We start from the raw sequence: 13234 nt of genomic DNA, 5'->3' as shown, positions 1-13234 counted from the left end.
CTGAAGTGGGATCAGCGGGAAGCTTCTTGAATCTTCGGACATTGTGTGTGCCACTTATATATTTGTAGTTGCATTAATTTCATAATGTAAGCGCAGTTTCAAAGCGGGCGTGAGCTAGCAGACGACACAACAATTAGGACTGCCAGGCCTGCACATGCGTAAGTGATTTGGGAGATGCACGATGGTGCGTCTGCGGCAAATTACGCTTTATGTCGTCGCGCCCGTCATGTATCCTGCAAGAGCGAGGGAAAGTGGACGTAACGAATGATTGAACAGAGCAAACGAGCACGGCGGAAACCGCGCGTGGCCTCACCAATCCAGTTCCGTCCAGTCCAAGCCAAGATCGTCCAAACGAAAGATGGCTGCGTGTACCAAAACCATAAATGCTAACGCGTTTAAAAAATAAGCGCTCTCTTAGAGATGCGTCTTGAACCCCGCCTCATCCCTCGTGATTTACTTCACTACCAAATCTACCAAACGACAAATCAATCATGTAGTCTCATGCCTGTCGCCACATGCGTGCACAACCTTGCAGTAAATGCTCCAGTGTGGACACCTGTTGCTTTCTCCACAACGCATCTTGTGCTAGCCGCTCCAGTCCCAACACTACCCCCCATTCTAGTACACTATATCTACGCCGTTTAAACACTAATATCTATTTTGTTTTGTTTTCTGAGAACGGTGAGTGAAGATCTTTGTCTTCCTCGGTTTTCTTACGTTTCCTTGTGCAGCTGTTTGAGAAGGATTTCGAGTGCCTGTCGTCCCTGATCACGCTCGAGCACCTGAACCTGAGCTGCGTGAAGCCGGAGCTGCCCTGTCCCAGTGCGCACTCTCAAAGGCTGCCCCCGACACCCCCTGTTACTCCCGCCCTGGGACCTCAGCTCTCGCTCGGAGCACGCTCCACGCCGGACGTGACGTTTGTCCAGGTGCGTAGAACTCTGATGCGTGGAGTAGCACAGCTCCACACTCGTGACGTTGGGATGTCCGTGCAAGGGGATAGGTTTTTTTAATTGTACAGTCAAACCCGTTTATGACGAACAGCAGGAGATGCTACAATCAGTTCAATGTACCAAGTATTTCGATATAGCAAACACCATTTACAACGAACTTCCACGATGCGTTCGTTGTAAGGCGAGAGCTTCTCTTTTTTCTCATCTCTTCACTTCCACGTTGTAACAACATGCTAAAAGGTTGTTTTTTTTTTTCGTTTTTTTTTTGCTTGCGTGCAAAGCTTTTTTTTTTTTATTTTTTAAGCTTATCTCTTTTACTGAATCGCCTCTCTTCGTAAGGAACCGTTTTGGGATGAAAAGTTTTTTGTTTTTTTTTTGTGCGAGCGTGCACAATGTATTTTTTGAGCTTTCTCCCATTCTGAATTGCTTCTCTTCGCTCAATTTTGTTCGCAACTTGAGCTTTTGGAATTTTAGTTTTTTCCTTCTTTTTGGGGGGGGAGGGACGGAGGGAGGGAGAGGGGGAGGGAGGGACGGACAGGGACAGGCTGGAAGGCGATTGTTTGCACGTTTTTGGAAGCCTTCCCGGGGGAAAAAGTTTGATATAGCCAATATGTTGTTCGTAATAAAAAGTACTTTTTACATGCATTTTATTCAAATTTTTTGTGAGTTCGATATCAACGATAATTTGCTGTACATGGGTTCGTGAGCAAATCCTATGCACTTCTGCATTCGTAACTAACAAAGCAGACGTCGTAACGTCTGCTTTGACTAACAAGGAGACGTCGCTCTGTAACTAACAAAGCAGACGTCGTGTATGCTTAACGGGTTAACACGCCCAATGATTGTGACATGATACGTTACAGGCACGTAGCCAAGATTTTGTTTTGGGGGGGGGGGGGGGGGGGCCACCCATGACAAAATGCTGTATGAGGGGGAGGGGGGAGAGGAGGTCCCAGCAAAATGGAAGATTTCAGGGGGGGCCCGGGCCCCATGGGCCGCCCCCCTGGCAACGTGCCTGATATGTTAGCTCCTCAATGACAAACGCAGTTACCAAGGGTCTTACTACGTTTATATAGATATTATGTTTGTATAGATATAGAGAGAAACATTTGAATTGCAGTAAGGCTACAACAAAAATTGTTGGTTGGTGGCGGGAGGCCCTCGCAGAAAGCGGAGGGCCTCCCGCCACCAACCAACAATTTTTGTTGTAGCCTTACTGCAATTCAAATGTCCGCTTTCTGCGAGGGCCTCCCGCCACCAACCAACAATTTTTGTTGTAGCCTTACTGCATTTCAAATGTTTCTCTCTATATCTTTACAAACATAATATCTATATAAACGTAGTAGTAGGTTGGGAAGCTATGTGGATTGGTTTTAAATGCGATAGGACACTGTGGATGTCGACCAAAAATATTGCTAGAATTTCTGCGACAGTTCCTAAGCAGTTTAATAAAGAAACATTCGCATGATACAAGACAAGCAAAAAGGTTATCGCATATCAACGGCGATCTGCGTAGCTATTTCCGCAACAATCTTTTTTCAGGTGATTTTTCTGAGTTGCTATTGCGTTAAGCTCTGTAGTACACTTCCATGTGTCTGTTTTACCGGGGGGAGAACATCGCTGGTAATTTGTGAATCGAGCTTGCCTAGTGACGAAGCAGGGAAAAAGGCTTTCTGACCTGTGCTGGGAAAGTGAGCTTGAAATCAGCATGTGAGGAGTTTTGCTTAGTGTGAAGCAGTGAAGACCTGATTTTTGTGGGAAAATGAATGTACAGTCGCCGAACGATTTTTCAGATTTCGCACAAACCGAAAAAATGTCCGAGTAATAGAACAGTTCGAAAAATCAGCAGATTAAAAAACTTTCATTTATTAAGTCTAAGCGGGCTTAAGAAAGCCTTGAATAGTGCCTTGCTTCAGGTTATGCCTACGCGCCTTGTTTCAGGTTACGCCTCCATTTGTGTTCGGCCACTTTCTATTAGATTGAGAATTGCTGCCTTTTTTTTCTAGTGTTATGGTCGAGTACTTTGTGCACTTCTTAGCCACGCTTCGCAGCAACAGAACAAATGGGGCCACGACGTCCAAGCCAGCGTAGTCTGAAAGCACGATTCACCGAGACGAGATGAGGAGCGCAAGTCCCTGACTGCAGAATGGCGAATGAACAAAGCAAGATGGTAACGATGATGATAATGATGCGCAGCTAGGGGGAAAAAGAAAAGAAAGCAGTATAGCGCCACCTAGCAGTGGGACTTAGCAGTACTCAAGTGGCGCTGCCAGGCCAAGCCAATTCATGTGAAGGCAACATAAAATCTAAAAGGGCGGCTTCTCGGCGGTGTTTCCCACTGATCTCTGATGACGATTTTTTCCGAAAAATCAAACTTTCAGACTTCAAGTTGTCCGAAACATCAGTCGTGAATGCGCACCATTTCTATTGGGTAGGTCACGGTTCCTCTTTTATGTTTGAAATATTGAACAAGTTCGGATGGCATCTGAAAAATCGGTCGGCGACTGTGTTGGCTTTGTCATTCGCGGAGCTTTGTCCATAGAATTGATTCGATTTATATGAAACGAAGAATAAAACATTCATCTTTGGCCACATCTAGTAAGTTAGAAGCCTGACATTTTTCTTTTTGTGTTTCAACATGATGCTACTCTTAATTAAAGGCATTACTGGGTGCTATGCTTCCTGTGTTTCATTCATGTTACCATTTTCTTGGTTTCTCTCTTCGCCGCAGACGCTGTCACTGCCTCAGCCCGTGGCCCCCGAGCCTACGGTGGGCCTGATCCCGTTCTGCTTTAGCATCATTAAGCTGCTGTCCAAGTGTCAGCAAACTGAAATTCTACTTTCTACTTTTGTTCAAGGTGAGCCTTTACAAACACCAACATCATTTTTTAAGCCAATTTTGACGCAAGTACCTTGTCCCGACACCAGCCAACGTGCCATTTCTCGTTTTTTTCGCAGAGCTGACACCGACCGAGCTCGACAACTGCGGCGGTCACGCGGGTTTGGGTCTGAACGGCCGGCCCACCCCCGAGCCCAACGACATCCTTTATGACCAGCTGCTGGAGAACCTGCAAGCCCTGCACGACCAAGAGATTCCGTTGACACACGACGAGAATGCCGTGTTCCCCAACGAGATTCACAACCGTCCCCGAGACGTCCACGCCCACGGCATGCCTTTCGACTTGCCCCCTGTTGACCTGCCACCCGTCTTGTGAGTGCTTTCAGCATACACGTAATCTGGACACAGCAACGGGGCTCTTTCTACATGTTTAGCTTTTTTATGAGCACTTTTTGCACACTCGTAGCCAGGCATCAAGGCTCGTAGCCAGGCATCACGATTTTTGCACACATTTAGCTTTGTTGTGAGCACCTCTTACACACCCACAGCCCAGCATCAAGACTCATAGCCAGGCATCAGGGTTGTTCAGCACATTTAGCTTTGTTGTGAGCACCTCTTACACACCAAAAGCTTAGCATCAAGGCTCGTAGCCAGGCATCTAGGTTCTTCCAAACATTCAGCTTTGTTGTGAGCACATCTTACACACCCGTAGCCTGGTATCAAGGCCCTTTCGACACATTTAGCTTTTGTTGTGACAGCTCCTGCAGACAGCGTTCCTTTGTACAAGGACTTTTTGCAGTTTTGATAGTTGCGTAAGATTTCATCAGTTTCAGCAACGCTTTGAGGCCATTTCGCATTTGTAGGTCGCTTGTTTGGACAACAAAATCGTTTTGGCATCCAAAACAGTATTTTAAAATAGCCGGACCTGTTTAATAGGCGTCTAGCTTCCGTATCCTTCATCAGCACGTAGCCCCGAGACAGAATTAAGGGCTACCAAAGCGAACGGGACCCCATTCGGTCATCGCTTGCACACCTCGTACGCTCACTTAGGCCCGTCTCACTGCAGGTGGCGCTGCTTCGTGGCCAGCTTCTCGGGCGTCGACGGGAGCGAGCACCCGTCGCCCAACTCCCACGTGGTGCTCTGCTTCCTCCCAGCGTCCTACTCGAACTTGCGGCGCCTCATGATGCCGCGGACGACCGCCCCTCCCGTCACGAACGTGCAGGGCCGACCCGCCAACTGGCACAGCCCACCGCCAGGAGACTACTCTCTGCTCCGCACCGAGTCGTCCTCGGACGCAGTCTTGCCTTCGGAGTCCACCGCCGGAGCCACTTCCACGCCGCTTCAAAGCAGACGACCATCCTCGCCCTTCAGTGCGTCGGAAGGTGACCTCCACCAGCTCGGGTCCGCGCGTTCGGAGCCCGCGCTGTTGTCGGCGTGCTCCGACCTCGCGGGAGGTCGCGCGTCGCCGCAGCGGCGGCTGTCGATCGAGGCCGTTGAACCCTGCGAGGTCAACGATCTCAATTCAACGATGTCCGAGTGGGCGCCCCCTCACCCTCCCGCGGTGTCGACTCCGCTTGGCGGACAGGCAGGCGCAGAGGAGGTGGCTCGTCGGGTAGAGAGGGTGTCGATCGCCCTGCCCGTTTATGTGTACGACGCGCCGGTGTCGGCGGTGATCGGCCGCCTCGTTTACACGGGCGGGGTGCGAAAGTGGAAGGACACCTACCTGGATCTCACCCTGAAGGCGGAAGAGGAGAGACCGTGCTCTGTAGATCCGGGCTGGCTGGAGAACAGGCCGGAAGGAATTGAAGGTGAGTTTGTCAGTCACGCGATTGCTGCGCCATTTGCGACAAGTCCTGCAGGGGTGTGACATCTGTGCCAATTGCGCCATTTTGATACAAACCCAATTTTCTGCGCCTAGCGGCGCCAAGAATGTGAAATCGGTCGAAATTGCGTCACACTGCACTAAAGTAATTAAAAAAAAAAAAAGTTTGCGGCGATGCTAGATTTAGCGGGAAACGAGAGCTTGGTTGGCAACATTCAATGTCGTCATAGTAAAGTACATGGCACGGGTATAGGGTAGCGCAAGCAACCGCCGGATTCGAAGATTTCAGCTGTAGTACCGTTCTACACCTATGATACATGATCTTTTCCCGATTTTCCTACTACTTTTCGCTATCATTTTTGACTGCATGCTAACGGTGCACTGTCACGCGGTCTTGCTGTCTGGCCGCGGGAGGTACAACGCACAGACTATCATGATGAGCAAACCTAGGTATTTCTTTCATTTCGAGAGTAAACCTTTTCTTAAAAGTGATATTGAGCGCCTCCATTGTATAATTGTTCATTCGTGTCCGTAATCTCGTCAAAATGGACGGCGCCGTTGCCGTGAGTACTTTCGGTTATCACACACGTGCTTCCAGTGCGTGAGCAGTCAAATTAATCGATCACAAACCCGTATTTAGCGTGCATGTGGTGCTCATAGTTTTTCTACCAATTCACCATTAGGGGCGAAGCTGCTTAGGGTCTAGCCTTGTCCGGCGTCCGTGCTCACATCTATTGCCATCCCATCTGTTTTTGTAAAAAAAAGAAAAAATGTTTGCGCAGTCGACAGGATTCGAACCTGTGCGGGGAGACCTTCATGGATTTCTAGTCCATCGCCTGAACCACTCGGCCACGACTCCGGGACGAGTAGGGGGCTCCGAGATGTGGTAGTAACTCAAGAGCTGGGGATGTCATGGATGAAACGTTGCATGTAGCCGCTCAACGTCTATACAGGAGAGGACACTGCAATCAAATGCATATATAATCGCGTTAAACTTTGCACGCATTGGCTCTACGTTTATAGACGAGAGGGCGCTGCGGTCAAATGCTCAAATGCGCATATATGAACAAAATCAGTATCATCAGCACCACCAGAGCTTCGCCCCAATTAACATCATTCACCACGTGGAGATGCGGTAATTTTTTTACCTTGTGACTCACTTTTGTGGGGAGTATTTTTTCTATCTGCACGTGCTTTCTACGAGCGTCCATTCAGTGTCTGGTTGTAGTAAACCGTGCTTCCCTGTTCATGCTCTCGAATGACCGCTTTAAAAAGTTTTACACTACAATTGCGCTTTGGCACCAGTTCGTATAAACTTGAGGTACCTGGTGCCCACCTAACTTTGCAGCAAGCCTGTGTTTCCTTTTCTCATCTATGTGCCTAAAACTCGAGTTTGCCTTCTCCGCTTTTTTTTTTAAATATTTTATCTCTGTGTGTATCGGCGCTGATGACTTATTAGAACCAGGGTGGTCAAAAATAACGATTAAAAACGAAAAATGTGATTTATGTGATTTATATCAGTGTTTTTATGATTTAAATTGCTGATAAGCTGCTCTAAAATTTTCTGCTCCAAACTGTAGACTTTTGTGCTTCGAAGTTGCTCAAACTGCATAAACTGCTGCTCCAAAACGAGAATTTTGTGCTCCTAAGCTGCTCCAAAATCCAGATTTTTCTGCCCCAAAAATTGCTCCAAAACCTCTTTCACCTAGGGTATCTCACCCTATATCCTGCTACATTTGACCAAAATGTGAGCAAGTGTGGTATTTAAAAATATTTTGCAGATTTTAATTTTTGCGAATCAGTGTGGTTATGCTATGTATTTTCGTCCATAGGGAGACATGTTCGCAGGGCCTATTTTTTGGCAAATCGTAGGTGATTCCGTGAAATTCACAAAAATTGGGTCCTCTCAAAAATTGAGTCGTTTACAGTATTCAATTTGATTTCACGTCAAACACCAGCAGTACTTGGAAGTTTCATAGTATTTTTCTTGTTCGTGGCCTGTTCCGGCGGATTAGTATCGTTGAGTGCGCTTCCCACCGCTCTCTGATGTACTGTAGTGAATAAAGCAACAACCGCAGTGTAGTCAATGCGATTTTGCGTGTCTTGCTTCGCCGCAGCGCACCCGCGTGCTTGGAAGAAAGTACTTCTTCAGAGAAAGAAGTGGCACAATTTCTGAATAAAACTTCGGCTTGTACGTATGCACCTTTTCGATGAATAAAAAACCAGAGCCCAGCATGTGATCTTCACAGCCCAACACGTGCGGGCTCATGTTTTTCGAAATGGAGGAAAACACTCGCCGTGCGCACAAACTGAAGATTTCACCTGCCTAAAGCTCTTCATTGGAATGGTCAATGTGGGGTATACTCGCCAGACGCCATACTTGAGTGCGCTGTTTACAGCGAATGCTCAGAAGGAGCTCACATTGTTAGGCTGCTAAGACCAGCAATCTTAATGGTTTGGAACGCACATCGCAAAAGAACTGTGGATGCTCGCCGTTGGCACACGCCCGGCAGTCGGCACACAGTCACGGCCAGGGCCGGCCCTACACCTTCGAGTGCCCTGGACGAACTCCAGTTGGGGTGCCTGTGGCATTAGCCAATAAGAGCGTCAAAGAACAAATCATGAAGCAAGAAGAGTGAACGTAGTAAGCCACTCTATATGTCTTTTAGGATGCCAGTGACTGAATGTCTTGGGAGGTACACTACCCAGAAAAAAAAAAAAATTTCTTAAAATATGGAAGTCGCTTACAACCCCCTGTACCACCGAATTAGAGCGCAGCTCTTGAGGAGGAGGAGGAAAGGGTACTGAGGGGATCGTATACCACTCCTTCCTCCTCCTCACCCCCTCATCCTGCGTGCTAGTCGTCCCTCTGAGCGGCGTCGCCGTCGGCGTAACCGTAGGTCACGCGACCCTCGTGACCTCACGGGGGTCATGTGACGTCGTCGGGGTCACGTGACCTGACCAAAGTCATGTGACCTCACGGGGGTCACGTGACCCCAGCGAGCAAGCGAGCGAGCAAGAGCTGGTGCTCCTCTCTGTGCTGACGAACATGGCGGCGCCTCAATACTCGCACCGTAAAGCTCGAAGGAGCACTCAGCAGCGTTCAATTCGACATTCATCCGCGTTTACAACTCATAAGAAGTGCTTTTTCTTTTGCACCCGCATCGCCTATGTGCAAATGTGCGAGACCCTACTAGTACCAAAAATATAATTGTAAAAAATTGGAATTATTTTATATGCAGTGTTGAATGAGTTTAGAATCTCGTCTACCTTTTCTATTTGTTTGCGACACAGTTCGACTACAAGTAGACCAGTAGATGATCGAAAGTAGGAGGGCATGCCGCCACCACGAGCAACGTTAATTGTTTTGAGAGATGCAAGCAAGAACCACATGCTTGAAAACATTAGGATGACTCGTTTTCCCTTTATCAGCCATACCTGTCTTCATATGTCGACGTCATCACTATTTCGTGCCCTTTGCTGATGCGGTCAGCACGGTGTCTCTAAATGCTTAGGTTTTTCACTAACCGGCACTTTCTTTAAATCGGCCTTCACCGCTCTTATGGTGGGAGCCTTTTCAATATGCTCAATCGATCGAACGAAATCTTATTGAAACCAAGAATTACGACGTCTTTGCAATGTTACGAGGTTTTTGCGACATGGTCACACTTTGGTTTGGTGTCTTCGTTCTTCGTTGTTTTCAGCATGCTTTGAAGCATTCACATTTTGATATTATGCGAAGATCTTGTTTAGTTCTGGAATGTATTAGAATGTTCTGGAATGTATTGTTGGCTTTTCCAGGATCCCTCTACAAGACGGTATCCCCTGAACCAAAATCAGACGACTCCGAGATCGGTGGCGACCGGTTCCTCGCAAGAAAGCACTGCTCCCGCTTGCGCAAGGCGTTCTCCAAGAGCTTTGTCTACGGCGTGTTCAGGCAGGTACCCCTCTCACGTTGGGCACAGTTGTGTTTACGTCTATGAACCACGCACTTCTTTCGCAAGATCTTAAAGGGGTCGTGATGTGGAACTTGGTGGTGAGGGACTGCAGGATTCATTCCGGCCTCCTAAGGTGTGCCTATTGCGATGTTGTGACTTTCTGGTAACTATCAGCTGTTGTTCTTTTCACAGCGGTAGCCGTTGGTGCCCCTTCCCGGCAAAAAATGCTTATGTGCGAATGCAAAGCCCCAGTCTCCAGCAAGGGCACTGCTCTCCCTCTCCTCGTCGTTCCTCACACATACACGCCAACTGCCTGCAGGCTGCCGCCGTTCCGAAAAACTCACGTGATCACGGGGAGAGCACTTTCTGCCTCCCCATCGTTTCTGCTGCATTTACGTACCCTCTAGCAACACTCTGCCCTCCCCCCCACCCCACCCTCCCCCTCTTTGACAGCGGCCATTGCAAAATACCCATTTGGCCGCGCTGTGTGGACACAGTCCCTCGCCTCCCCACTGCCGCCGCCCAGGTTCCGTTCTCGTGCGCTCTCCGCGCCTCTACCGTACGGCTCACATACATACCTTCGTTTCCATCGCAGGCACAATCACTGGTGTCCACATTCTAAAAAAAAAAATTTCAGGAAAGAAAAAAAATGTGCATCTTTGTGTCCCTTTGTTAAGACGTGCTACATCTTGCACAATCGTTCTACCAAAGCTCACATCTCCTCACACACATCTCCTACATCAATTCCACTGAATGCGGAGAACCCATTGCAAACATTGTACAGCACACTGGCTGAAGGCAAATTTCCTTCAACATGTCTTTCTCCAATGCAGCAACTACCGCTGTCAATTGCTTCACACTTTGTGTGGTCGTTTGTTTCTTTTTTCTTTATTTTTTGCGACTTTTATGGTTCTGTGGTTGATTCTAGCATGTCTTCTAACCTACCTTCATTGAGCTTGACTTTATTGATTATTTGTTGGGAAGTGACAGTCATCTCTTTGTTGTAGCCCCTACAGTGGTGGTGGACACATTCAGTATACAGCTAACTGTGGGAAAAAAAAAGAGAAAGCAATCCAAGTCTCATTAATCTTTTTTTCCCCGAAAATTGTCACTTTTTAAAATATTACATCTGTACCATCCTTCGTGATCGAGAGGAGCTTGTTCTGAGCACAACGAAGGTAAAGCCTGAAGGTCGTTTCATGGTTGCTTCAAGAAGGTTGGATTTCTGTTGCACGTTTCTTTCCAGTCAGTGTTGCTTCTTTGCATATGCATAGTCTCGGGGGTTTAGTCAATCATTGCGTATCTTCTTACAGCAGAGTTGTTAAGGGCTAGTTTTTCCAGTATCGTGTCCGCGGACAAACAAATGTCGACACAAAACTCCAGACAGGCACTGCATCTATAAGCGACGGCGGCAACCAGACAACCGGCTTGCCGGTTGTCTGATTGCGTCGTCCTAGAAGTCGTCCTGGAGGACGACGTCCTCTAGGCGTTGTCCTTGAGGTCGTCATGAACGTCATCCTTAAGGTCGTCCTTGAGGTCGTCCTAGAACTCGTCCTTGAGGTCGCCCTAGATGTTGTCCTCGAGGTCGTCCCAGACGTTGTCCCTGAGGTCTCCTACTTAAGGTCGTCTTAGACGTTGTCCTTGAGGTCGTCCTAGACGTCGTCCTCTAGGCGTTGTCCTCTAGGTCATCCATGAAGTCGTTCTTGAGGTCGTCCTAGCCATCGTCCTCCAGGTATTGTCCTAGACGTCGTAAAGATAACAGCTTCGCTGGTCCTCCATCTTCTTGTGAAGTGTTCTTGAGGTCGTCCTAGACATCCTCCTCTAGGTATCGTCCTAGACGTCGTAAAGATAACAGTTTTGCTGGTCCTCCCATCTTCTTGTGAAGTGGAAGGGCTCTATGTGTCACTTTTGAAGCAGTTCATGCAGTGGCGTGCAGAATTAAAACAACGCACGTCTCTTGGAGGCCCATATTTTACCGAAAGTCACTGTAACACAGTCACCACACAGACCACCTTTTCTGCCGCCTCCGGGCTGTTGGAGCATTGTCGAAGTCGTAATTTCTTGATCGTTTCCATAGGGCGCTCCGCGAGGGCCTTCCAGTGGACACTCAGGATGTGAGCACGGTGGTGGAAGACGCCTGCGAGGAGACCATCCTAACGGTGGACATCACGGAGTTCCTCCAGTCTATCTGTGGACACACGCGGGACTTCCGCATCAAGACCACAGTGGAGCATTCCCACCGTGCCTGCGGGAGCAGCCAGGATGGCGCCCCGCAGCAGACGACGCTGGCGACTTCCGACGCCTCGGCAACATTGAAGGAATTTGTCGACGACCACCCAGACTGCCAGCTCAGCACCGACGGGTGGGTACCCAGGCGGCGTGGTTCTTTGTGTGCAAATTTGGTCTTGGTCTGGGGAATTTAGGGCCTTATGATGTGGGGAAGCGGAAGTTTCTGCCGTGGGGAAGCTTGGCAGTCTTCACCGGCTCTTATGGAACGGACCTTTCGTCATCCTAGCCGGGCGCCAAGGAGAATGCTAAGAACCCAGGTGCACGCATTGCATGTGCTTGCCATATTTGTATAAAAGATTTGAAATGCATAAAAAAAATAAAGGTGCAGACAAATGAGCACGCAGAGTGCCGTTTCCCCTAGATTTTTGTTTTGGAACAGTCGCTGCTGCACATGACAGCACGTGCAGTGCATGTGCTGGCATGCTCCTTGGTGCTTGGAGCAGCATGCTCCATACTTGCAGCATGCTCCTTGGTGCTTGGGTAATTTAGCAAAAGGTCATTTGAAACGATAGTTCCGTTTTGGATCGTCACCTGATGGCTTCTCTTGCATTCTTTTGCTCCCTTTCTCTCTTTTTGACGCAATGGTGGAAAGCAGTGCCAGCAGCCCATTCCCAGTGAACCTGCTGGAGCGCCACCACCCGTGCGAGCTGGTGCAGCAGCTCCACCTGAGCATCAAGCAGCGCTTCCAGGAACTCCTTGAGGAAGTCTTCCAGCGGATTCCCTCCCACCCGGACTACTACTACTTCTGCCCGCCCCGCCAGTCCGTCGGGACGGTTCGTTTCTCTCTGCCTTTTCTCGGCCTTCCCTCACCCTTCCCTTGTCCTTCTATTGGCCTCTCTTAAAGGGAAGCCTCAATCACATCTTGGTATCCAGGAAACTGTGCAGTTCTCTTCAGTATATGTTACCTAGGCAGACCAGAAAGATGTTTTTACATAATATTATCTAAACTTTTTTTTAAATTGGCCAGCAAAGATGCACCATGTCAACAATGCCTGCAAAATCTGGCAAAATCTAACACTGCGCTGCCTTCTTCGTGCATGTTGCAATTTTTGTTTCGTTTTGATTTTGAATTGTAGCGGGTCACCTTTGCTACCCAAGTAAGTTCCAGTGAGAAATTACTGTGTAGCAGTGCATATCTTCTATTTTAGTCAGTGGTTAGTCCTCACAACCTCGATTCATCTCTAACCGTTGTATGCTGTGCAGTGGGGCCCCAAGGACGAAGGCGGCGGTGCCAACGGTGCAGGCGACGCCAATCGCGAGGACGAGGCTCATCTGTACGACTGGGACGACACAGACACGGACCGATCGCACAACGTCGAGTTTTCCATGGACGCCGAACGTGGGTGGTGCCCACGGATGTCTCGATTTCTCGGCAAAGCTCTATCAGGCTTTAAG

At 48.6% G+C, this 13234-nt stretch overlaps 1 protein-coding gene across 1 annotated transcript in view; it reads left to right on the top strand.

Annotated features, from left to right (window-relative positions):
- The window catches only part of LOC8036995 (KICSTOR complex protein SZT2), a 169139-nt gene that overhangs the window by 52160 nt on the left and 103745 nt on the right, over window positions 1–13234 (top strand). The window contains exons 22-29 of the mRNA XM_042289347.1: window positions 732–926; window positions 3682–3808; window positions 3909–4161; window positions 4856–5598; window positions 9414–9549; window positions 11628–11912; window positions 12435–12612; window positions 13043–13178. Of these exons, the coding sequence (XP_042145281.1) occupies window positions 732–926; window positions 3682–3808; window positions 3909–4161; window positions 4856–5598; window positions 9414–9549; window positions 11628–11912; window positions 12435–12612; window positions 13043–13178 (2053 nt within the window). The remainder of the gene's footprint in view (window positions 1–731; window positions 927–3681; window positions 3809–3908; window positions 4162–4855; window positions 5599–9413; window positions 9550–11627; window positions 11913–12434; window positions 12613–13042; window positions 13179–13234) is intronic.

This window comes from Ixodes scapularis, unplaced genomic scaffold, assembly GCF_016920785.2.
Source record: "Ixodes scapularis isolate PalLabHiFi unplaced genomic scaffold, ASM1692078v2 PGA_scaffold12__126_contigs__length_90152505, whole genome shotgun sequence".
Lineage (NCBI taxonomy): Eukaryota > Metazoa > Arthropoda > Arachnida > Ixodida > Ixodidae > Ixodes > Ixodes scapularis.
The sequence above is the reverse complement of the archived record's forward strand: the minus strand, read 5'-3'. Positions and strand labels throughout refer to the sequence as shown.